Raw genomic sequence first — 26,674 nt, forward strand, 5'->3', positions numbered from 1 at the left:
TTTTAGATCTTTCCTGCTTTCTCTTGTGGGCATTTGGTGCTAAAAAATTTCCCTCTACACACTGCTTTAAATGTGTCCCAGAGATTCTGGTATGTTGTATCTTTGTTCTCATTGATTTCAAAGAACATCTTTATTTCTGCCTTCATTTCGATATGTACCCCAGTAATCATTTGGGAGCAGGTTGTTCAGTGTACATGTAGTTGTGCGATTTTGAGTGAGTTTCTTTATCCTGAGTTCTAATTTGATTGCACTGTGGTCTGAGAGCCAGTTTGTTGTGATTTCTATTCCTTTACATTTGCTGAGAGTGTTTTACTTCCAACTATGTGGTTGATTTTGGAATAAGTGTGATGTGGTGCTGAGAAAATGTACATTCTGTTGATTTGGGGTGGAGAGTTCTGCAGATGTCTATTAGGTCTGCTTGGTGCAGAGCAGAGTTCAAGTCCTTGATTTCCTTGTTAACCTTCTGTCTCATTGATTGGTCTAATATTGACAGTGGGGTGTTAAGGTCTCCCATTATTATTGTGTGGGAGTCTAAGTCTCTTTGGAGGTCTCTAAGGACTTGCTTTATGAATCTGGGTGCTCCCGTATTGGGTGCATATATATTTAGCTCTTCTTGTTGTGTTGATCCCTTTACCATTATGTAATGGCCTTCTTTGTCTCTTTTGATCTTTGTTGGTTTAAAGTCTGTTTTATCAGAGACTAAGATTGCAACCCCTGCTTTTTTTTTGCTTTCCATTTGCTTGGTAGATCTTCCTCCATCCCTTTAGTTTGAGCCTATGTGTGTCTCTGCACGTGAGATGGGTCTCCTGAATATAGCACACTGATGGATCTTGACTCTTTACCCGATTTGCCAGTCAGTGTCTTTTAATTGGGGCATTAACCCATTTACATCTAAGGGTAATATTGTTATGTGTGAATTTGATCCTGTCATTATGGTGTTCGCTGGTTATTTTGCCTGTTAGTTGATGCAGTTTCTTCATAGCATTGATGGTCTTTACAATTTGGCATGTTTTTGCAGTGGCTGGTATTGGTTTTTCCTTTCTATGTTTAGTGCTTCCTTCAGGAGCTCTTGTAAGGCAGGCCTGGTGGTGACAAAATCTCTCAGCATTTACTTGTCTATAAAGGATTTTATTTCTTCTATTTCTTCTTCACTTTTGAAGCTTAGTTTGGCTGGATATGAAATTCTGGGTTGAAAATTCTTTTCTTTAAGAATGCTGAATATCAACCCCCACTCTCTTCTGGCTTGTAGGGTTTCTGCTGAGAAATCTGCTGTTAGTCTGATGGGTTTCCCTTTGTGGGTAACCTGACCTTTCTCTCTGGCCACCCTTAATATTTTTTTCCTTCATTTCAACCTTGGTGAACCTGACAATTATGTGTCTTGTGGTTGCTCTTCTCAAAGGGCATCTTTGTGGCGTTCTCTGTATTTCCTGAATTTGAATGTTGGCCTGCTTTGCTAGGTTTGGGAAGTTCTCCTGGATAATATCCTGAAGAGTGTTTTCCAACTCGGTTCCATTCTCCCTGTCACTTTTAGGTACACCAATCAGATGTAGATTTGACCTTTTCACATAGTCCCATATTTCTTGGAGGCTTTGTTCATTTCTTTTTACTCTTTTTGTCTCTAAACTTCTCCTCTTGTTTTAGTTCTTTAATTTGGTCTTCAATCACTGATACCCTTTCTTCCACTTGATCTAATCAATCAGCTATTGAAGCTTGTGCATGCATCATGTAGTTCTCGCGCCATGCTTTTCAGCTCCATCAGGTCATTTAATGTTTTCTCTACACTGTTTATTCTGGTTAGCCATTTATCTAATCTTTTTTCTAGGTTTTTTAGCTTCCTTGCAATGGTTTCAAACGTCCTACTTTAGCTTGGAGAAGTTTGTTATTACTGACCTTCTGAAGCCTACTTCTGTCAGCTTGTCAAAGTCATTCTCCGTCCAGCTTTGTTCCGTTGCTGGTGAGGAGTTGCAATCCTTTGGAGGAGAAGAGGCGCTCAGGTTTTTAGAATTTTTAGCTTTTCCGCTCTGGTTTCTCCTCATCTTTGTGGTTTTATCTACCTTTGGTCTTTGATGCTGGTGACCTACAGATGGGGTTTTGGTGTGGATGTCCTTTTGGTTGATGTTGATGCTATTCCTTTCTGTTTGTTAGTTTTCCTTCTAAGAGTCAGATCCCTCAGCTTCAGGTCTGTTGGAGGTCCACTCCAGACCCTGTTTGCCTGGGTATCACCAGCGGAGGCTGCAGAACAGCAAATACTGCAGTACATCAAATATTACTGCCTGTTGCTTCCTCTGGAACCTTTGTCTCATAGGGGCACCCGGCTGAATAAGGTGTCAGCTCCTACTGGGAGGTGTCTCCCAGTTAGGCTACATGGGGGTCAGGGACCCACTTGAGGATGCAGTCTGTTCATTCTCAGCTCAAACACTATGCTTAGATAACCACTGCTCTCTTCAGAGCTGTGAGACAGGGACATTTAAGTCTGCAGAAGTTTCTGCTGCCTTTTGTTCAGCTATACTCTGCCCCCAGAGCTGGGGTCTACAGAGGCAGCAGGCCTTGCAGAGCTGTGGTGGGCTTTGCTCAGTTGGAGCTTCCCCAGCCACTTTGTTTACCCACTCAAACCTCAGCAATGGTAGACGCCCCTCCCCCTACCAGGCTACTGCCTGGCAGGTTGATCTCAGACTCTTGTGCTAGCAGTGAACAAGGCTCCGTGGGCATGGGACATGCTGAGCTGGGTGCGGGATATAATCTCCTGGTGTGCCGTTTGCTAAGACTGTTGGAAAAGTGTGGTATTTGGGTGGGAGTGTCCCAATTTTCCAGGTACAGTCTGTTACGGCTTCCCTTGGCTAGGAAAGGGAAATCCCCCGACCCCTTGTGCTTCCCAGGTGAGGTAACACCCTGCCCTGCTTCACCTCACCCTCCGTGGGCTGTGCCCACTGTCCAACTGGTGCCATTGAGATGAACTAGGCACCTCAGTTGGAAATGCAGAAATCACCGTCTTCTGCATCGTTCACGCTGGGAGCGGCAGACCGGAGCTCTTCCTATTCGACCACCTTGGAACAGAATCCTGTTGAGTTTTAAGAGTTGTCTCCTGGAACTCTTTTTTATTTTCTCTTTTAAAAAAGGCTTGTCTTTGCAGTACACTTTCCATGTGGTTTCTAGTAGTGTGGAGTTAACATTGAGGTATATTTAAGTTTAGCAGACAACTGTTGCAATCTATTCAATGATTAGTTTATTTACTCATCAAACATGTATTTGTAAATTACTGTATAGCAGGTGCTATGATAAGTGCTCAGATTTTAAAGATTATATTTGCTTGCCTCAAACAGCTTTTAGACTAATGTGAAGTCAGATACATAAATACGTAATTTCCACGTTACCGTAAACAATGTTATAATAAAGAAAATTAGAAAGTGTGATGAGAACTCAGAGAAGGAAGAACTTTATGGAGTCTGGAACTCAGGAAGTGGGGGAGCTGGAATTGAGCTGGATGATATAAGGTGAGTAGATAGGAGAGGAAAAGTTTGCTAGCTGGGAAAGGGCCAAAGGAGAAAAGGCTTTCTAATGAATGAGAGAAATTCCCTTTCAGCCTTGGGGAGAAATGCAAGAACATGGTGTGTTGATGAGAATTTCAGGTAGTTCAGTGTGCCTGGAGTTCTCTGAGAGATTATGGCCAATGTTGAACTTTATTGGTACTAAATCCCATCCTTTAAAGAAGTGGGATTGACAGTTATTTTTATTTTTTATTTTTCTGGGGGACAGAATCTCACTCTGTTGCCCAGGCCAGAGTGCAATGGTGTGATCTCGGCACACTGCAACCTCAGCCTCCCAGGTTCAAGTGATTCTTCTGCCTCAGTCTCCCAAGTAGCTGGGATTATAGGTGTATACCACCAGGCGTGGCTAATTTTTGTATTTTTAGTAGAGATGGGGTTTCACTTTGTTGGCCAGGCTGGTTTTGGACTCTTGACCTCAGGTGATCTGCCTGCGACTGCCTCCCAAAGTGCTGGGATTACAGGCATGGACCACTGTACCTGGCCAACAGTTTTATTGAAGTCTTCCCATATCATCTGAGTTTTAATGAAGATCTTAATTTCTAAACACTCCAAGGATGCTAGGAATCATAAATCCTATCAATCAAGGAGAGATCACCAAATCATTGCAAGGCTTTGATATGAACAAAAATGAATAACTGCCCTTCCTGTCTGGAACCGCAGACCTTAGTTAGGAAAGAGTTCCTCAAAACTCAAAGATCTCTTTTTATAGGTGATAGTCCTTAGTTTTATTTAGGAAAGAAGAAAGTTTATGAAATATTTTCTTGGAGTTCCACAAATCATGGAACTGCTGGGAGGCATCATGGAGGATCTTGAGTATTTGACCTGAAATAAAAATGGCTTAGTAGTACTCCCCTCACTTCTTACTGAGAAAGTCCCTTGGCCAGATCTACTGAGCATCCACTGTCTCAGTCAGTGTTTCACAAGTGAAATTCCTAGACCGTAGCGTCAGCAACACCTGGGAGGTTGTCGGAAGTGCACTTTCTCAGGTCCCACCCTAGACCTCCTGTGTCAGGAACTTTGGGGCCGGAGCTTAAAACTCTGTGTTTTAACAAGCACTTCCAAGGAGTCTGATGCACAATGCATGCTCAAGTTTGAGAATCACTGGTCTCAGTGATTGCTGGTGAAGTTTTCTGTTGCTATTCTATATCTTGCCAAGTGAGGGAGCATTTTGTAGGTCTTTGCCACACTCAACCCCTCTTTCCTAAAGACCCAAGCAGCTTTTCTAAAAGAGGGCTGACTAGTTAGTCATCAAATACAAGAACAACTCTTTTTGTTACTTTTTTATTATAAAAGATACATAACCTAAAATTTGCCATTTAAACCCTTTTAAAGTACAATTCAGGCATTAATTACACTCACAATATTGTACAACTATCTCCACTATCTATTGTCGAAATTTTGTTGTTATCCCCAAAATTCTGTCTGTAATCATTAAGCAGTAACTTCCCACTCCCCTTCCCTTCAGCCCCTGGTAACCACTAATCTACTTTCTGTCTCTATTCCTCAGCGTTTTGTGGGTAGCTCATGTAAGTGGAATGAATTGCACAATATTTGTCTTTGTGTGAATGACAACATTTTGAAATGCTGGTTGCATTCATGCTGGAAGGTGCTAAGCCTTGGTACCACATATAGCCATGTTACATCTCAGTCATACAGGACAGATAACAGTCAGGTTTGTCTTTACTGTGCTCTTTAACTGGAGCAAAATCAGATAGTTTTTGTTCATCTATTGAATCAGAAACTGTCTGCTGGGTGCCTGCTCTGTGCTGTGCATTGAGATAGGATATTACATCTTTTCTTTTGTGCTGCCAGATATTTCAAGAGTGGATTATATCATAGGCACATTTGACTTATAAGAATTCAACTAAATGTGTGATATAGTAAATATTCTATTATAGTCAAATAGCAAACATTCTGTATAATTCTATTTTGCATATATATGCTTAATTATATTCTTTACTCATTATACCTATATATATACATATTACAGTATAGGATTATAGTTGTACATCCATGTATAATGTACTTTTTGAATTGTTTAAGGAAGTTACATCATTTTAAGGGTATGTTTGCCTTAAGTGCTAACTTGAGAGTCACCTCTATGTAGAAAGAGACTCTCTTGTTTGTGAGAACTTATTGCAATCCCAGTCTGCTCCTTTCCCCTCAGACATTAGCTTTTTCCTTCCCACTGCTGGGGATTCCCAAATGCTTTTGTGTGAGGCTTGTCCTGATGCTGTTGCTTGTGAATTCAGAAGCACTTCAAAACCATTTCTCCTTTGCAGAGTCTCTGCTTGTGACAAGCCCGGCAGAATGGAGTCCTCCCAGCCTCGATTGCGGTGCTCTGCTCCTGATTCCATCTTAGGCAGTAGCCACCCTCTGTCACACTCCCTGATGAGTGTTTGTAACCAAACCAGTCTGAGATCTGGGTTTCATTTTCCCTTATAAAAATTTGCCATGATTGATGAGGATTCCTGCATCTGTCTGTGACAGCATCTGGATAGAGTTGTAGGGGAGGAGGTTTCCAAAGAGAAATGGACAAGTTCCATCCTAGGCACAGGATCTGGTTCCATTTCTGCATCATATGTTTATGCTTTTTCTTTCCTTGTAGCATGCAGGAGCCATCTCAGTTTCTGTTTCTGTTTTCTCCTCTCTCCCTTGAAAATGGTGATTTGCAAGATCCATGTGTTACCACTTGCCTTGGTCACCTGGCTGTGTGTGTGTGTGTGTGTGTGTGTGTGTGTGTGTGTGTATGTGTGTGTGTGTGGTTTTTATCCATCCTGCTAGTCCCTCTCAATCCTGGCAGGAGGCCGGCCCTGTAGCAAATGGTTTTCTAAGCAACATGTTCAATCGCTTGTAAAGGTCCTCCTGCTTTATCCACCTGTTATTTGGCTAACTCCTTTGGGTTTTCACTTTCTTTTCCGCTGCAACAACCCCTTGTCCCACTGCAAACTCTAGTGAGGTTCTAGATTAAATTCTAGGGCCACCTTCTTCCTTCTTTCTGAAATCTCCCCAGAAAAGCTCACTAGTGCCAGTGCTCAATGTGGTGTTGGACAGCAGGTGTGAATTACCTGACATTGGAGTGAGACAGATGCCCAGTGAAGTTCCAGATCTGCTGCTTTCTAACATGGCTACTTCAGGCAGGTTGAATTACTTTTTTAGTCTCTTCATCTGTAAAATGGTGATTGTTATGAGAAGTAACTGAGCTAGTATTTTTCTCAGCAATCTCACAGCAATCTCTCAAGAAATCCCATTAGTTCTAAATTTAAAACATATCCATGTGCTTCTTGAGATCACTCCAATTGTACCATGAAGAACAGTTTGAAGTGAAGGGGTCCTAGAGTGGATATGGATACATCATTTTGGCGGCTATTGCAATAGGTGAAAAATGATACTTGTGTGATTTCTATTTATTTAGATCTTTAACAATATTTTTTAAAGTGTTCTCTAGTTCTCAGTATAAGAGGATGTCTTTTGTTAAATTGATTACCAGGAATTGTATTCTTTTGCTGCTAAGATTAGTGGGATTTAAACAAAATCATTTCTGAATTTTCATTGCTAATGTATAGAGATACAATTGATGTTTGTATGTTAATCTGTTATGGCCACCTTGCAAAACTTGTTTATTAGTTTTAATAGTTTTTAGTGACTTTAAGATTTTTCTGTACCCAAGATCATGCCATCTGCAAATAGACATAGTTTTATTTCTTATTTTCTAACCTACATGTCATTTATTTATTTATTCATTTATGCCTAAGTGCCCTGGCTACAATCTCCAGTATAATGTTAAGCAGAGGTAGCAGAATATGTGTCTTTATCTTATTTCTGATCTTAGGGGAAAAGCTTTCAATCTTTTGAGGTAGCAGAATATGTGTCTTCATCTTATTTCTGATCTTAGGGGAAAAACTTTCAATCTTTCTTCATTAAGTATCATATTAACTGTGGATTTTCTGTAGGCCACTTTTTCAGGTTGAGGAAGTTTTCTTTGATTCCATCTTATTGAATAATTTTGTAAGAAAAATGTGATGGATTTTATCAAATACTTTTTCTGTGTTTTGAGATGATCAGTTATTTTCAAATTCTTTATTCTATTAATATGGTGGGTTACTACATTGACCGAATTTCAGATGTCAAACCAACCCTGCATTCCTGGACTAAATCCCATTTACTCCTGTGTGTAATCCTTTTTACTTGTAGCTGTGTTTAGTTTGCTCCACATGGCTTTCTACTGGTCTCTGGCGTCTACTATTGTCTTCCTAGAGTCCTTTAAAAAAAAAAAAGTAGAGTTGTCAGAGAAGTCTTCTTAAAACATGCTAAATCATTGCTCAAAATCCAGTAGAGAATCCTCCACTTACAGTGAAGCCAAAGCCCTTATAGTAGCTACCTCATCTCAGTCCTGCTCCACTCCTGTCATCCTCAACTCTAGCAGCCCTGTCCATCTCACTGTTCCTTGAACAGGTCAGGGCTATTGTCACCTTACAGTGTCTGCACTGGCTGTCCCCTCAGCTTAGCAGATACTTCTCCTGATAATTGCATGACAACCACTTCCTTTCCATATTTTTGTTTATATGTTGCTTCATCAATGAAATCTACTCCAGCCAACCTTTAAAAACTTGTAACACATTCCTGTACAGCTGATCTCTTTACCTTGTTATTGTTTTTTCTTTTTTTCCCATGGCATTTATCACCTCTAAGAATACTAATTTACTGTACTTTTCAAAAATGCTTTTGTCTATTAGTTATTTCATTCATTTTAATTCCCTCAAACATAAGCTCTTTGAGTGTAAGAGTCTTTGGTTTATCAATTTGTCCTGACACATAGGAAGTGCTCAGAAAATATTTATTGAATAAAAGAATAATATTACTAAGGCTCTTAGACGAGTGCCTAGCTTTTAAAAAAGGTTAAGCAAACATTTGATGGTCATCTGTGTTCATAAGACTAAGTGGTAGGGGTAGAATAGTACAAAACAAAACACGTTTCCTATTTTCTGGAGCTTGTAGAGTGGAAGAGGAGACAGACATTAATAAAACAATCACACAACTGAGTGAATAATTGCAAACTAAATTGTGCAATGAGAAAAGAGGAAAAAAGGATGAGTGTACCTAACAGAGAACTCTAGGGGTCAAAGGAGTCTTTCTAGAGGAAATGACATCTAAGTTAGGATGTAAAGGATAAAGTATGAGATACAGGTAAAGAAGGGGAGAAATTCCTGAGCATTTTAGGCTGCAGCATTAGCAAGGTCAAAGGACAAGTCATGGGAACATGCTCTAGGTCTTGGAAAAAGGGCAGGGGGGCAGAGGTATAGACAGCAAGAGAAAGTGGTATGGGACAAAGCTGGAGAGGGTGGCAGCTGCCAGATTTGGTAGGGCCTCCTGGTCCATGTTTCAGATTTGGATTTTCATCCAGAGCAAGAGTGGATGTGGGGTAGCAATGTGAGGGTGCTCAAATCAGAGCTTCTGATTGAGAAGACCACTCTAGATGCAAACTGGAGAACAGCTTGAAGGAGATATAGAGTGGATATGGATGGATTAGTTTTGGGGCTATAGTAGTAGTTGGATGAGAGATATTTGGGTGATTTTAATTTATTTAATTTCTTTTTGCCTTATTACATTTTCTAATATACCTAAGGAGTAACCTAGGAAGTTAAAATATATATTCCAACCAATGACCAATAGCTCCAGAAATTACATTTCTCATTGAAGTACCAGACCCTCACATGCTTAGGCTAGGGTGACAACAGCAGAGATCAAAGGGAATGGACAACTTAAGAGCACTCTAGTAGTTGTGAAGTGGTGTTTGAGGAAATGATGAGATCTAGGTGGAAAGGGCAGGTAGCGTTAAGGGTGCATGTTCAGCTTCTGGAAAGATAGTATTTCCACTCTCTGAAAAGGGGAAGTCTGGAGAGGGTCATGTTTTGGTGAAGTGATTGTTAGGTTCCTGGTACCTGGATGCTAAAGATTGAAGAAGCTTTGGGTGGGGGACAAGCTCTCAGGTGGCCCCCCCCCCCCATGATCCTCACCTCCTGCTGTTTATTCCTTTATGTTATTTCCTGCCCTTGAGGATGGAAAAGAGCTGCAACTTGTTTCTAATGCACAGAATATGGCAAGGTAAGGACATGTCATCCCTGGTCACCCCTGTGATTATGTTACATAATTGTGTTATAAGAGTTCATTGCATACATACTCTGTATAGAAACTCTCCTCATTGATGAAGTAAGCAGTTATGTTGGGGAAACCCCCATTGTGAAGAATAGTTGGTGACTTGTAGAAAATGCACATAGCCTCTAGGAATGCACAGAGGTCTCACTATCTGTTGATACAGCAAGCAGGCAGTGTCCTTAGCCCTGGCACTGCAAGGAAAGGTATTTTGCCAAGAACCTGTTTGAGCTGGGAAACATCCTTCCCCAGCTGAGTCTCAAGATGAAGACTCAGCCCTGGCTGATGCCTTGATTGCAGCCTTGTCAGACCCTAAGCAGAGGATCCACCTAAGCTGTGGATTCCTGCCCCACATAAACTGTGAGATAATACATGAATATTGTTTCAAGCTGCTACAATTGTGGCAACATTACACTGCAATTGATAACTAATATTGGTGGCACTTGCTATATTTAGGCCATCTGTGCTGCAGAGTATTTGACTTCCAAGAGATAGTTCAGTCCTGTGTTTCCTCCATGTGCCCAGTGATAGGAGCACATTTTTTTCTCCAGTGACCTCTCCTGACTGGTGAATGACAACCCTTCAGGCTTATTGCCTACAAACACATATACAGAGATAAACCCACTTCCTCACTTGGTACCCATTCCACCATCCATGATCCAACAATGGCGTTCAAGTTATTAGGTTGGTGCAAATGTATTTGTGGTTTTTGCCATTACTTTAAATGGCAAAAATTACGTTTGGACCAACCTAATAATATTACATTTCAGGGGCTGTAGTATGCTTTTTAACTTAATTTAATTAAAATTTTACTTTATCTCATTATGGTTTTGATTTGCATTTCACTGATGGCGAGTTATGATGAGCATTTTTTCATGTGTCTGTTGGCTGTATGAATGTCTTCTTTTGAGAAATGTCTGTTCATATCCTTTGCCCACTTTTTGATGGGGTTGTTTGATTTTTTCTTGTAAATTTGTATGAGTTCTTTGTAGGTTCTGGATATTAGCCCTTTGTCAGATGAGTAGATTGCAAAAATTTTCTCCCATTCTGTAGGTTGCCTGTTCACTCTGATGGTAGTTTCTTTTGCTGTGCAGAAGCTCTTTAGTTTAATTAGATCCCAATTGTCAATTTTGGCTTTTGCTGCTGTTGCTTTTGGTGTTTTAGATATGAAGTCCTTGCCCATGCCTATGTCCTGAATGGTATTACCTAGGTTTTCTTCAAGGGTTTTTATGGTTTTAGGTCTAACATTTAAGTCTCTAATCCATCTTGAATTAATTTTCATATAAAGTGTAAGGAAAGGATCCAGTTTCAGCTTTCTACTTATGGCTAGCCAATTTTCCCAGCACCATTTATTAAATAGGGAATCCTTTCCCCATTTCTTATTTTTGTCAGGTTTGTCAAAGATCAGATGGCTGTAGATGTGTGGTATTATTTCTGAGGGCTCTGTTCTGTTCCATTGGTCTATATCTCTGTTTTGGTACCAGTATCATGCTGTTTTGGTTACTGTAGCCTTGTAGTATAGTTTGAAGTCAGGTAGCGTGATGCCTCCAGCTTTGTTTTTCAATTCTGGATTGAAAATTCTTTTCTTTAAGAATGTTGAATATTGGCCCCCACTCTCTTCTGGCTTGGAGAGTTTCTGCCGAGAGATCTGCTGTTAGTCTGATAGGCTTCCCTTTGTGTGTAACCCGACCTTTCTCTCTGGCTGCCCTTAACATTTTTTCCTTCATTTCAACTTCGGTGAATCTGACAATTATGTGTCTTGGAGTTGCTCTTATTGAGGAGTATCTTTGTGGCGTTCTCTGTATTTCCTGAATTTGAATGTTGGCCTACCTTACTAAGTTGGGGAAGTTCTCCTGGATGATATCTTGCAGTGTTTTCCAACTTGATTCCATTTTCCCCATCACTTTCAGGCACACCAATCAGACATAGATTTGGTCTTTTCACATAATCCCATGTTTCTTGGAGGCTTTGTTCATTTCTTTTTACACTTTTTTCTCTAGACTTCTCTTCTCGCTTCATTTCATTCCTTTGATCTTCAATCGCTGATACTCTTCCAGATGATTGAGTAGGTTACTGAAGCTTGTGCATTTTTCATGTAGTTCTTGTGTTATGGTTTTCATCTCTATCAGTTCTTTTAAGGACTTCTCTACATTGGTTATTCTAGTTAGACATTCGTCAAATCTTTTTTCAAGGATTTTACTTTCTTTGCGCTGGTTACGTAGTTCCTCCTTTAGCTCTGAGAAGTTTGATCGACTGAAGCCTTCTTCTCTCGACTTGTCAAAGTCATTCTCTGTCCAGCTTTGTTCCATTGCTGGTGACGAGCTTCATTCCTTTGGAGGGGGAGATACGCTCTGATTTTTTGATATTCCAACTTTTCTGCACTGCTTTTCCTCCATCTTTGTGGTTTTATGTGCCTTTGGTCTTTGATGATGGTGACGTACTGATAGGGTTTTGGTGTGGGTGCCCTTTCTCTTTGTTAGTTTTCCTTCTAACAATCAGGACCCTCAGCTGCAGGTCTGTTGGAGTTTGCTTGAGGTCCACTCCAGACCCTGTTTGCCCGGGTTCTGTCAGCAGAGGCTGCAGAAGATAGAATATTGCTGAACAGCAAGTGTTACTGTCTGATTCTTGTTCTGGAAGCTTCATCTCAGGGGTGTACCCTGCCGTGTGAGGTGTGAGGTGTCGGTCTGCACCTAGTGGGGGATGTCTCCCAGTTAGGCTACTCAGGGGTCAGGGACCCACTTGAGCAGGCAGTCTGTCCGTTCTCAGATCTCAACCCCTGTGCTGGGAGATCCACTGCTCTCTTCAAAGCTGTCAGATGGGGGCATTTATCTCTGCCGAGGTTTCTGCTGCTTTTTGTTTAGCTATGCCCTGTCCTGAGAGGAGGAGTCTGCAGAGGCAGGCCAGCCTCCTTGAGCTGCAGTTGGCTCCACCCAATTCGAGCTTCCTGGCGACTTTGTTTACCTACTTAAGCCTCAGCAATGGCGGGCGCCCCTCCCCCAGCCTCGCTGCTGCCTTGCAGTTAGATCTCAGACTGCCATGCCAGCAATGAGGGAGGCTCTGTGGGCATGGGACCCTCTGAGCCAGGGGCGAGATATAATCTCCTGGTGTGCTGTTTGCTAACACCCTTGGTAAAGCGCAGTATTAGGATGGGTGTTACCCGATTTTCCAGGTGTTGTGTGTCTCAATTTCCTTTGGCTAGGAAAAGGAATTCCCTTCTCCCTTGTACTTCCCAGGTGAGGTGATGCCTCGCTCTGCTTCAGCTCTCGCTGGTTGGGCTGCACCCGCGGAGCAGCGCCAACTGTCTGACACAACCCAGTGAGATGAACCCAGTACCTCAGTTGAAAATGCAGAAATCACCCATCTTCTGTGTCACTCACGCTGGGAGCCAGAGGCTGGAGCTGTTCCTATTCGGCCATTTTGGGCACACCCACATCTTTTAATTTTTTCATACATATGTTTATTGCAGCACTATTCACAATAGCAAAGACTTGGAATCAACCCAAATGTCCATCAGTGACAGACTGGATTAAGAAAATGTGGCACATATACACTATGGAATACTATGCAGCCATATAAAAGGATGAGTTTGTGTCCTTTGTAGGGACATGGATGCAGCTGGAAACCATCATTCTCAGCAAACTATCACAAGAACAGAAAAACAAATGGGAATTGAACAATGAGATCACTTGGACACAGGAAGGGGATCATCACACACCAGGACCTGTCATAGGGTGGGGGGAAGAGGAAGGGATAGCATTGGGAGATATACCTAATGTAAATGACCAGTTAATGGGTGCAGCACACCAACATGGCTCATGTATACATATGTAACAAACCTGCACATTGTGCACATGTACCCTGGAACTTAAAGTATAATAATAATAAAAGAAATTTTACTTTACCTTACTCTTCACACCATCCCATGCTAGATCTTATACCTGCTTTATAGATGAGAAACCTATGAGATTCAGAGAAATCAAGTAAACTCAGAACCCAGAAGCAGAAAAGAGGCTGCTCCAAGTTTCAAAACCAAGCCCTCTACTTCCTAATTTAGCAACTCAGTCCTGCCACTCAAAGATGCCTGTGACTTGCTTCTCCTTGAATTCTTTGTCTTTGTCTCCATGACCACCATTGAACATCTAAACCCACTTAAACTGTACCAAACTGTGCTGTGTAGAATCTTGAGTCAAACAGTGGACTCAAGCTGGACAAGTTGTTTGCTTCATTGGCTCTGTGATGTATGAATCCTCTGACCTTGCACCAGTCATCTAACCTCTTGATCGCCACAATCCTTATTTGCAAGATAAAAATATTGCACAGAGAGATATTTTAGATTCTTTCTAGAATTATGTTAAAAGTAAAGAGATGACTTTAGGAGCACTAGATTTAAATTCACCCAGAGGTAGACCTGTAGCTAATGCTGCCTCTTATTTTTTTTAGACGGAGTCTCACTCTGTTGCCCAGGCTAGAGTGCAGTTGCACAATCTCGGTTCACTGCAACCTCTACCACCCAGGTTCAAGCAATTCTCCTGCCTCAGCCTCCCGAGTAGCTGGCATTACAGGTGCCTGCCACCAAGCCTGGCTAATTTTTTGTAGTTTTCAGTAGAGATGAGGTTTCACCATCTTGGCCAGGCTGGTGTTGAACTCTTGACCTTGTGATCCACCTGCCTCAGCCTCCCACAGTGCTGGGATTACAGGCATGAGCCACCGCGCCCAGTCAATACTGCCTCTTGTTAGCTGCTGAACCTTGGGAAGATTATTTACCTCTTTGTGAACTGCATTATTGCTGTTTGTGAAACAAGACTAATAATTTCACTGTCTAGCATTCCCGTGAAGATCAAATGTGATGTATAATGATGTATATGGGACATTTAGCTTGCTGCTTGGCATTTATAGGGGCTCCCTAAATAGGGGTGATAAATATTCAAGACTCTTTTTTAATGACTCTTAAAATTTACTTCAACTTGAAGACGTAAATTGAACTGTGGCAGTTCTGTGGCTTTTTGCTAAAATCTTAAGAGGATATTTACAAATTTGCCAGTAGTTTAAACTTAGCTTTTTCTGAAGAGGAGAGTGGAAGTGAACTGTGACCTCTAGAATCTTAACTGAGTTATCCCACAGTGTGAAAATAGATAGGATGGGGGCCATTCCACTTTGCCTTTGGCTGTTGTTGTAACTCTCTTGGAGCAAGATGTTCTGCAAAAATTTCTGAAATGATTCTTTCATTGATGTAAACACAGGGACACCCAGTTGGAGGACATTTTGGCACTTCTATTTTCTATCTCCCCTGTGCATCCCATAGGGAAGCTCAAACAATGGGGGATGATGGTATAAGTTTAAACTTTAAGAAAACAGTGCCCTCCTGAGAAGTCCTCTTCAGGCCATGCACGGTGGCTCATGCCTCATGCCTGTAATCCTAGCACTTTGGGAGGCTGAGACAGGTGGCTCACTTGAGGTCAGGAGTTCGAGACCAGCCTGGCCAACAAGGTGAAACCCCGTCTCTACTAAAAATACAAAAATTAGCCAGGCGTGGTGGTGCATGCCTGTAATCCCAGCTACTTGGGAGGCTGAATCAGGAGAATCGCTTGAGCCCAAGAGGTGGAGGTTTCAGTGAGCCGAGATTGCACCACTACACTCCAGCCTGGGGTACAAGAGCAAAACTCCATTGCAAAAAAAAAAAAAAAAAAAAAAAAAAAAAAAAAAAAGAGAGAAGTCCTATTCTATAAAATTATAAAATGAGTGCAGCTACCGGAACCATGGGTGTCAGATGCGCACATCCAGCAGGAGGCAGTCTTGCACTCCAAAGGCACTAACTATGGGCCCCCAGTTCACACACTCAATCACTGGGCTTGGCTCCTAGGAGTGGAAGTAACTGAATGCCTTCTTAGTTGTTTAAGTTTTAGCAGCTTAAACTTTTGCTTTTTGTAGACTTAGCAGTTGGTTGACAGAGTAGTTGCCTCGGCTCTGATAGGTTTTACTTCTTTCTTCATGCTTTGATGTGGGAGTAGACAAATGGCAGAGCAGCAACACTCAGAGTGGACCAGTGCTGTAGATGTGTAACCACTGAATAAACCAAAAATAAAGAGCCTCTTGGTGACATGCACATGAGTGACTGGATGTCTGGGTCCTGGGCACCGCGTGTGGAGATCAAGTGCTTTCAGTTTGCTCATTAGTTGATTTCGGATGTTTATTCTTATACAGATCTTGTATGGACACTATATCCTAAACAACATCTTTACAAACTTTTTTTTTTTTTTTTTTTAGGAAAGCTCTTATATCACATTCCCAGTAGGTACACATGTGTATGTTCGTGCATTGAAATGAGAATTTCTCAGATCACTGCTAACCTTTGCTACATGAGATGACTCTGATATATTGAATTTCATTTTGTTTTCTTTTATTTCATTAAAAAAATATAGTTGATACCTATAAAACGACTTTATAATGCTGTAATGCACTAGTGGGTCAACATTTGCAGCTTGAAAAACAGTGTGCCTAGACAGTCTAGTGACGTTCAGTTTTCAAACTAATCATCCCAAGGTCTCCTCATATTTCCTCAAATGTACATCTTCTGACTCCTCTAGGGGTTTCCTACCCTCTAGTGTTGATGCTTTCCTGGGGCCGCCCTCTGTTCTGCTCTTGATTGAATTTCCTCATAAGTATCACCTGCTTGCCTGGCTATGACGATCATTGCTGCTGTAGTGATTCATAAATGTATGTTCCCAACTGTGGTTGCATTCCTGAATTCTATATGATGCTTCCAGTAGCATTCCAAACAGTTTCATGTAGCCTTCTGTTGTACCCTTCATCTTGAACTCAGCATCAAAATCAAAATCATTATTTTGTCTAAACACTGCAACTTCTCTTCTTAGTCTATTAATGGCTCTCTTGTTCCCCCATCTACCTAGCCTAAATATTCCAGGCCATCACTGACTCTTCACTTTCCTTCGCCCTCCACAGCTCAGCTTTCCTCAGCTCTTGTTATTTTTTTGCTCACAACTTCTCTCTCACTTTTCAGTTTTGGCACCACATCATCTCGATTAAAAAAAAAAACCAAATGGCTTCTCATTACCTACAGAATTGAATGTGAACTCTTTAGGGTATGGGACTTTGGCCTCAAATCTTATCTCCCTCATTGCCCTAAATGTGCCCTTTGCTGCACTAAATATTGATCCCCGACTTATGCCCTAGGAAGAAATAAATCTTTCCTAGTTTCTCAGGAATGAGCCTACATTTTTTTTGATGAATGTGACACTTATCATGTGTTTCCTGCTGTATAATGTCACCTTTTGGATTAATATTTATTTAGTTTAGCATGTTATTAGGTACTTTCTAGAGAGTTGCAATCTGGGAGTCACCTTGAATTGCCCTCTCAACATCGAAAGAGTAACTAAGCCTTATTGATACTGTTCCCTAAACCAGTTATCCTAAAACTTTCATGTGCATTTAAATTATCTGTTAGAATAAAGATTCTGATTCAGAAGGTCAGGGATGTGGTTTGAGATTCTGCATTTCTGTTTGGCTTTCAGAAAATGTGAGGCTGCTGGTCAGAGAGCCACCCTTTGAGTAGCAAGATTCAAATGTGGCTTTAACCCATCCCTTCTTCCTCCATGCCACTTTTTGGGTTTGAGACCTTATTATTGCTTATTCTCCTAACTGGTCTGTCTGCCACCTGACCCTCCCCACCTCTAGTCTGTCTCATAAAACTATTATCTAATGGATCATTACCTCATTTGTGAACTTCCTAAAACAAAAGTGCAATGGAAATTAGAAATGCAGTCCTTGGAGACCTGGCCCGTGAGCCAGGATTGGGTTAGGAGCCTTGCTTGGAACATCCTTATTCTTTTCCTGTTTCCATGGTTTCCTTCTCTGTTAATTCATTTTGGCAAAATTAATTTGGCTGTTCTGCTTTTCCCAAAACACTGATTTTCTTTTTGCCCCAGCCCAAGCCAGGCCCCATGTACTATGGTGCCTAGATTTTTCACACAACTTGAATTTCGAGAAACACCTTCCATGTGTTCTGTCTTAAAGACACCATTGCCAAAACTCTGTGGGATTCAACAACAGTGAGACTGAAGAAGGTGAAAGTTGCTAAGAGGAAAACCATTTGAAGGATAAATGAAGTAGTCCTTCCACGAAAGCTAGCCTCCCCTCTTTATAACTGCCCTATGGTCATTTTGATCTCGCTGAGCTGGGGTGTCATCCCTGTTGTGGGTTTGCACAGGGGCCTGTGAATTTCAGGTTTTTGCTCTTGCAGAACTACCTTGTAGGTTAGAGGGAGCAACGCTTTCACACATACCGCTTTTCTATTGTATTTTAATTTATATTTATTCATTCATTTATCTTCCTTTTTACTGCTGGCTCTGTTGTTCAGTATTAGCTAATATATTGCAAAGTGAACTTTCATTGACCAGGCAGAGGCCAGGGTAGGGCCAGTGAGAGAGAGATTCTGGAGAACAACAGACGGGGAGGAAGCAGAGGTGTGCAGTGAGATTCCTGGGTTTGGGATCCCAGTTCTGCTGACTTGTCTGTATAGTCTTAGAAGTGTGATCCAGCCTCTTTGTCCTGCTTCTCCAATCCTGAGAGAGGTGGTGGAAACAGATTACTGCTTAGCAGGCCTTAAGGACAAGTTACTGGGGCCATACAGAATCTTCTATTTTTTGAAAAAAGCAAACACAACTCCCCTCCCTATAATTATACCACACTGCCCTCAATGCCAGTGAAGTTTTCCTCTGCCCTGTAGGTAGATTTTTGTGTGACCTTCTCAGAAGCAGGAAACAGATTGAAAAATCAGTAATATGTGGGTCAAAAAGTAATTTTCATTCTCATATGCGTCCCTTTGTTGCAAAGACTATGACATTGCTCCATGGAAGAAAGCGATGAATTTGGAAGGAAAATCCCAGCATAACTATTTTCCACCCTAAGGAAATAGCCTCTCTTTCCAATGTGTGAATGCATTTTCCACTGCATCCCCAGGGGTATGAGTGTTTCAAGAAGTTTGCACTGTGCTGCTACATTCACTAAACTCCCAAGCCCCACTCCTTCCCAGACCATCCTCCAGAGTCTCTGCATGTTTCCAGAAACAAATCAAGAGACTGACAAGAGCTCTGCCTGATATGAATAATAGAAAAATGAACCACTCTGTGCAAGGAAGTTGGTGGAAGATGGGAGGCAAGCAGGGGAGAGAAAGAGATTTTCAGCAGCAGAGGGGACCTCAGAGACCCATCTATAAGATGGACACTTCGCTCAGCATGATTTCTGCATTTATGCCTATTTAATGGTCAGCAGGGCAATCAATAGATTGCCTGTTACCTGGTTAATCATGGGTCTGTTGAGGGGTGGCAATGGGCATGCTGGCTGTGGGATCCATGGGCTGATAAAAAGACCGTTGAACATTGACTGTTACTTTTCTTTCTCTTTCCCCAGGGCAGCCACTGAAGTTTTGGCAGTGTTGCTGAAATCCAGTAAGCGCCTCTTTTGAAGGGTGGTTATTTCCTTCCCCTCTGGGTTTAATGAAAGATGCCCTCTGGTCCCCATGGCTCTTTCTTTTTTCTTTCTTTTTTTTTCATGAACTACTATTTCTCAAGCACCTATGGCTCATTTCTGACCTTGAAAGCGATAAAGTCATGTCCTGGGTCTTTGGGGTAAGATAGCGAATATTATGGTTGTTCCAAGTACATGACCACAGAGACAAAATAAATATTATCCATACATAATGCCACCAAGACAACAGACCCTGAAGGGGATATATTGTCTACTGTGGACCTGGTGGATCCTCCACCTCTGTCTAACAGAGCCAGTAGTCCCTAAAGATTGTTGGAGTAAACTCCAGGTTCCAGTGGGATTGCCTCCAGGTTCCAGTGGAAGAAAAGATTTTGGTTGGATGGAGAGCAGTATTCCTGTATTTGATTCTCAACTCAGCTCAGCTCATGAGTCTATTATTCTTGGGCAGGTGGAGTGTTGGGAATTGCTTGGACAATGTTGATGCCGATAACAAATTTATATTTAAAAGTTGACTCTTTTCTCAGTTACTTGAGTGATTGCAAAATAATAGCTCTGGGGTTCTGAATAATTTGAGGATTTTTTTTTGCCTGGTAGCCCTGGCCTAATTACGTTGGGAGCCAATTTCATGTGTGCAATATAATAGGAGGCACAATGCACTTGGGAGGGAAGAAGTCTTAGCTTAATGTTTTTACTCATTTTTTCCTCCTTACCTCTTCATCTATTTTAATTTGGCACCTTGGAAACCAGCTGCTTCAATTGTGATATTTGTTTCTCTACAGGGAGCCTGAGGCCTGTGGGTAATAGGTGAACTTTAATAAAACTTTTAAAGAAATAAATAAAAATAAAAACACTCTCTTCCCCCTCATTCATATATCTCTGTCAACTATGAGCACAGAGAAAGAGCCAAATCACATGCTGTTTCCCTTTACAGACTTAGAAAAATTGAAGCTTGAATTCATTTAGTTTATTCGAATTTGATAGGAGACACAAGTCTGTCCACAGCTTAAAGACCTGCAGGTAGAATGGAGGTGGTAAGAGCAGGATGGGGGAGTGAAGAGGAAGGGGTTACGAAGCCCTGGAGATAGGAAGGGATGGAAAAGTGTTACCTGTGGGTTCTGGGGAGAGGACCATTCATTCTTCAGACTGAACTTGCTTCAGGTTTGGCATCTTGGTTCTCATTATTTATCTGCTCCCTTGGTTGCTCCCAAGTACCCAGTGTTTGATGCAGCAGGGTGAGGGAGTGTTGAATTGCAGGAGGAAAAGATGCCGAGAGCAGCCTGGTAGGCCAGCCTGTAAATGTCATGCCTTGGGAAAGAAGCTATCTCTCAAATCCCCCCAGCCCAGCCTCGGCCTGGAGGACTTGATGTTTCATGGGAAGGGAGCCCAGAGAGCTGAGTAAGGCTGGCTTACTTTCTACACACGCACTTTCCTTAGCTCTTGAGCTTAGGGTAGAGCATCTTGATATAAATCGTACCTACTTAGATGTGTAAACCTGTGAAAGTAGTCGTATGTCAGTTGTTAACTGTATTGATCACAAACATAATGCCTCAGCCCAGGAAAAACCAATAGCCAGTGCAAACATGGCTTGATTCAGGTTCAGACCATGTAGCTAGGTTTTCAACATACCAGCCATGCCTAGTAGGCTGAGTATATGGTGCTGGGGCTCAGCTTTTAGAATTTCTAACTTCTTCTTTCCCTTCAGAGCTTAGCTCAGATATTGCCTCCTCTGAAAATCCTTTCTCTGACTACCAGAACTTGGATGCCCCTCCTCAATGCTCTTATAGGCTCTCCCAACTCAGACTTGATTACATTATGATGAAATTGCTGTTGTCTGTGTCTTCCAGCAGATTGCAAGCTTATGAGGGAGAGTGTCATCTGTATTGATCATTGTATTACTTGCCTCAGCACAATGAAGAGCCTGAAAATAAATATTTGTTGACAAAATTTTTTTGTTTTTTTTTCATTTTTTAAAAAATAATTTTAAGTACTGGGATACTAAATTTTTAAATGAATACATGATTTGTGATTTCTCCCATGTGTAAAAATGGCAGTACTGCCCCCTACTACCTGAATCTAACATCCATGCATAGAACCAATGATCTAAACATTCGTCATTCTCATCTCTATTTACCTGTTCTAATAGGTTAGTGGAGAACTGCAATAGCTTGCTGTCCTCCTCATATAAAACGGGTTTTAGTGTCCCATTAGGAGGATGTATAGCCTATTTGCTAATTGTGCTGAGCTGTCTATACATCTCTTGTGTTACTTATAACACAAGAGAGTTGGATGAGAGGTTCTCTAACATTCTTTCTAACACTAAATACTCAGCCTTAATGTGTATCAGGGTTTCTCAATGTACCATTGGCATTTTGGACAGGATGATTCTTTGCTGTTAAGAGTCTGTTGCAGGAGCAACATCCCTGGCCTCTACCCACCAGATGCCAGTATCATGCCTCAGTTATAACAAACAAAATTATCTTCAGACTTTGCCAAATATGTCCCCCCGGGGGGTGAGCAGTAAAATTACCTCTTGTTGAGAATTACTGATGTGTATTTGGGCACACACATGAGCTGAAGCTCATTCAAAGTTTCAAAAGACCCCTTCCCAAATACCTTTATTGATATTTCCAAGAAATGTGCTTCTTGCATAATTAATGTTAAATTCCTCAGTATCAGCATCATTCATATGGGTTCATAAGAGGTAAGAACACTGAAGGCAGACTGTCATTGTGAGCATTTTACAAAGTACTTGGGAGGGAAACAGATTCTAGAAGATCTTGAGGGTCTGAGAATGAGGAGGGCAAATAGATTTCATAATGAGTAGGAAGTCCAATGTGTGAGTTGAAGAATTCTGAGATCATGTTTAAGCTCAGCAGGAAAGAGGACTACATTTAAATAGCAAAGTCTGTCCATGGATTTGGGGAGAAGTAATAACAGCATGTCAGGCAGCTGCCATCTTTGTTTTACCAGCCTATCGAAAGTATTGCATGGCGTGAAGGTTATAGATGGTACCACCATTCTGATGATGCAGGGGTTGCTGCAGGGCATACAAGTGTTGTGGACTTTTCTATTTGCTTTACATTGCCTATATGTCATGCATAGTTAAGACCTGATATGGAATGTCTTTCAATTTGGATCCCAGAGTGAGTTTGCCTCAGCTGAACTTAAATTCAGGAAGTCAGTTTCTGTCTAAAATTCAAGACTTCACCATCTGACACTGATACATGGGAGCGTTTATGTAAGCCTTTAGCTCCTAAAGGCACACTCCTTTTAGCTGGTGATTATTGTGACCTTGATCTTTGCTTGTCAGTGAGTATAAAAGTTGGCCATTGTAGTTGTTCTCTGTAATTGCATCACAAAAGGGAGAGAATTCCCTGATCTAAGTAAAGCCAGGAGTAAAGAGCCACTACTTTGCGGGGAGAGGGGGCAGTCAGTGGTCCTGTGACAGTAAACACTAGGGTGGGTTGGAAATCTGAGGTCACTGTGGCACTATCAAGTAGTGACAGGCGGAGACCATCCCCAGGAAAAGCAGAACTGCGGGATCAGGGAGACTTGGAGTCCACCCATAGTAACCACAGAAAGCAAGGGGAAGATCACCTGTGTTGCGTTTGGAAGATCTCATTATTGAGCTTTCTCTTTTATCAAGTAGCCACTGCATGAAAAACCAGTGTAGAATATGTGGGTGATGGTAAAAGAGAAATGAACCAAAACACATTTCCCATCTCTTTCTCCTGAGCAATAGCAGGCAAAATAAACCTGGAAATCCTAGGCCTCTTCTCCAATTATCACAGCAATTTGGGATCCTACAAATTAAAAATCATTGCTTACTCAAGGTTCCTTTCTGTGTCTGTGTAGGCTGGAATGACCTAATCCAAATCCTATGCCTTTCCTTGTGTCAGTTCCCTCTTCTCCACTCACATATGCACAAACCCCACCCTAAATTGTCCTGTGTTGAAAGCTTTGCCTTTTTATGCTTTATCCTACCTGAACACATTTAGCTTTTTATTCCTGAAATGTAGTAAAGCATTAGTTAGGAAATAGTGCTACTTATTATTGCAGGCGATTTTTTAAATATAATAAATCAAAACAACATGTCCTTTGTTTTTCACTCCATATTGGTCTGTTCTCACACTGCTATGAAGAAATACCTGAGGCTAGGTAATTTACAAAGGAAAGAGGTTTAATTGACTCAGTTTTGCAGGGCTGAGGAGGCCTCAGGAAACTTACAATCATGGCAGAAGGGGAAGTAAACATGCCCTTCTTCGCATGGCAGTAGTAAGGAGAAGTGCCAAGGAAAAGGGGAAAAAAACCCTTATGAAACGATCACATCTCATGAGAACTCACTATCACCAGAACAGCATGAGGGTAAATGCCCTCATGATTCAATTACCTCTCACCGGGTCCCTTCAATTAAAGATGAGATTTGGGTGGGGACACAGCCAAACCATATCACCCTTTCTTGTCATCTGCCTTCACTCTGCCTTTATCTCATCTCTTCCTCTACCCCTACCTTCATCTCTGTCTTTCCTCTTTTTTCCTCATCCTTTTCACTGTTTCTCATTTCCTTGTCCACCTTTCCCTCTTTCTTTTTGCTTTCTCAATTACCTTCCATAAGCATTAGACATAAATGCATTTTTGAAAAATTGTGACCCTGGAAGTGGCACTTGAGTAAGCGTGTGGCAATGGGATTATGCCTGATTTGTACTGGCTCCAGAAATGAATCTTCAAATAGTGTCTTAGCATTAACCTTGCTGTCCAGATTTAAAGGTCATATTCTTGCAACAAGAAAATACCTTCTGGTTCAGGCCCTAAAACTTAATAAGGGAATGATGAATCTCTGTCAGAACACTCTCCAATTTAAGAATTAGCATTTAGAGGAGTCTGGAAGTTTGCAGAAGTTGGGGCATAGGAACAGGAAAGCAAGTTAGCAAGGAAGAGAGAAGAAAAGAGGGGAGGGAGAGATGTAAGAGAGCTAATGGGAAGTTTGGCAGGAAGTCGAGACTTCTCACAGATCTTCCTAGTTAATGCTCTGTCTGGCTGGCTCATGGGGACAGCCCGTCAGCCTGTTGCTCCAGGAGGCTAGGAAGGGAGGGCATTCTAAGTGCTGAGAGCCGGATCAGGAACAGACAGCCTCATGGTCTCAGGAGTCGTCTGCTGTGACCTGGCAATCAGCAATGCAGAGATGGGAGATGGCCAAATGGCTGCTCTACTACAAAATGTCAAAGAAGGGGCCATCTTTGATAGGCACCCAAATCAGGTCTTTATAAGAATTCGGAGAGCTCCAAGGAATCCCCAGAATGGCAATATATATTTTAGGATGGTTGGCGTTGTTAATCTTTTGATCTCATGACCATGCACAAGTACCAGTGGATCAATGCAGCTGTCACTGAACTTGCATGTAAATTCTGTGTTTCTACACTGCCTGTGGTCTGCTCTTCTGGCTCCTGCCTCTTCTCTGCCTTGACAGGAATGATGCCCCCAGGGTTCTGCCCACAGAGTGTGTTTCTTCCTTTAGTTTCCAGATGAGGGCCATGGAGTCAGACTATGAGAACTGGAAAACACCTTCAAGGCTGTCTCAACCAGTGGTGTTCAAATATTTGTTTTTAAAAATTCATTGTTGTTGCTCATTTTTAATTGAAAAATTAAAATGTATATATTTGTGGTGCACAACATGATGCTTTGAAATATGTAGACACTGTGATGGCTGAATTGAGGTAATTGACACATGACACATTTTGAGTGGAGAGCTCAGAGCCACGTCTGCCTGGCTCCCATCAATTCCCTGCACGGCGGCCTCTGAGACACATTCACAAAAAACAGGGCTCCTGTGAACCCACAAAACTATTGATCTTACCTTCCCCATCCCCCTTATTTTCACAGGAGGAAACTGAGGACGAGAGAGAGGGCATGATCCACCTAGATCTCTGAGACTTTGAATGTTTCACGTCCAGCTCTTCTTTGGGTCTCAGCACAAATAGCACTGCTATAGTTCAGAGAACCTTATGTTTATAATTCAGAGAACTAACTATACTGTAATCGATGAATCTTTTTTTTTTGCATACTATGTGTGTATGCATATTTTTCCTACTGGGTATAGCTCCAAAGGAACTGGGATTCTACTGGATCCCCTATACCTCATACTGAGCTACACCCAGAGGAGCTGCTAATACATTAGTGTTGACTAAGAAAGAATTCCAGGTTCCTGACTTAAGCCTCACACATTTGCTTTCACTCTTCCTTGGTGAAGAGTACAGCCTAATTCCTGTCCCCAGAAGGAATCAAATTGTGGCATGATTATAGAACTGATGTCTCTTCTTCCACCATAACTTCTGGAGAAGCCTGCAATATATTTCTGTGATGAGCCAAAAATTTGCTTCAAATAATATTGATAGATTTTTGCATTTGTCACACTGGGATGGACGGCTGTGATTGAGTGTGTAGGAATACAGCATAGCAAGCTACATCCATCACGCTGTTGGTTTGAAATGACAACCCAAATATCTACCATTTATCGAGAGTTCTTAGTATGTCAAGCACTCTATACACAGTTAGCCTGTCAAGGAGGTATTATAATCCCCATTTTACAGGTGTAGGGACTGAAGTTTGGAAAGCTGAAGTAACTCACGTCGTTAGTGGGCTACAGGGCTTATCTGCCAGTCTCCAGACCCCCGGGACCTGAGCCCTGTGCTGAACCAAGGAAATTAATGAGGCTAGGTTTATTTAGCCTAAAGAAGATATGACTGGAAGTTGAAAAAAAGTAAATACTGTCTAAATATTAGAAGGATTATTGTGGAAGGGGGTATCTGTCATTCAGGTTAGAAAAGAACACGGTCCATGCCTTGTAAGCATCTGAGTGGGACCCAGCAAGAGGTGTCCAGCACACCACTGTGGCTGTGTAAAGGGCCAGGGTTTCTGCTGCCCTGAGGCTGAGCCTCAGGCCAGCTGATGAATGGTGGGGTGAGAGAGTGGAAGGGAGCCGGAAGAATTACAGACTCCTCATATGCCATGCTGTGCTCAACTTAGCATATGGCTTTTTTCCCTTGGCTTCAAATTCAGTCCTGTCTGCCAAAATGTGATGTCTTTTGCATAAGTCCATAGAAGAGCTTAAAAAGTTTAAGCTAAAGGGATACTACCTGTCCTCGTTGCCCCGTCCCTGTCCCATTGGGACGGTCAGACCCAGTAGGTTGGGCAGATCTTTGGGACTGAGCCACAGACAGCAGCGCATGTCCTTCCTCTTTCGGCCATGTGGTGGTGCTGTTCTTTTAGTTATCTTGGCCGCGCTAGTCCAATATTTATTTTCGGTGAGTAATTTGTTTATCAGGAGGTTATTCTAATCTAATTTTGGCCATATTTGCTATTCCACACTATCTGTGCTTCCCAACGTTAGCAGCTTGCATGTCTTGAAGGAAATTAGCTGAAGATGGTCTCAGAGGCATTTGCTTAGCCATTATTTAAGGGAGTCAGGGGGAGGC

The 26,674-nt window shown here is 41.8% G+C and overlaps 1 protein-coding gene across 5 annotated transcripts in view; it reads left to right on the forward strand.

The window, feature by feature from the left end:
- AGBL1 (AGBL carboxypeptidase 1) overlaps positions 1-26,674 on the forward strand; it is an 857,161-nt gene that overhangs the window by 128,931 nt on the left and 701,556 nt on the right. For all 5 annotated transcript variants that reach the window (XR_013395946.1, XM_077940232.1, XM_015142961.3 and 2 more), the window contains exon 6: positions 19,125-19,162. Coding sequence is in view for 4 of the 5 variants with exons in the window: in XM_077940232.1 (XP_077796358.1) it covers positions 19,125-19,162 (38 nt within the window). In the remaining variant the exon portion in view is untranslated. The remainder of the gene's footprint in view (positions 1-19,124; positions 19,163-26,674) is intronic.

The sequence above is a fragment of the Macaca mulatta genome, chromosome 7 (genome assembly GCF_049350105.2).
Source record: "Macaca mulatta isolate MMU2019108-1 chromosome 7, T2T-MMU8v2.0, whole genome shotgun sequence".
NCBI lineage: Eukaryota > Metazoa > Chordata > Mammalia > Primates > Cercopithecidae > Macaca > Macaca mulatta.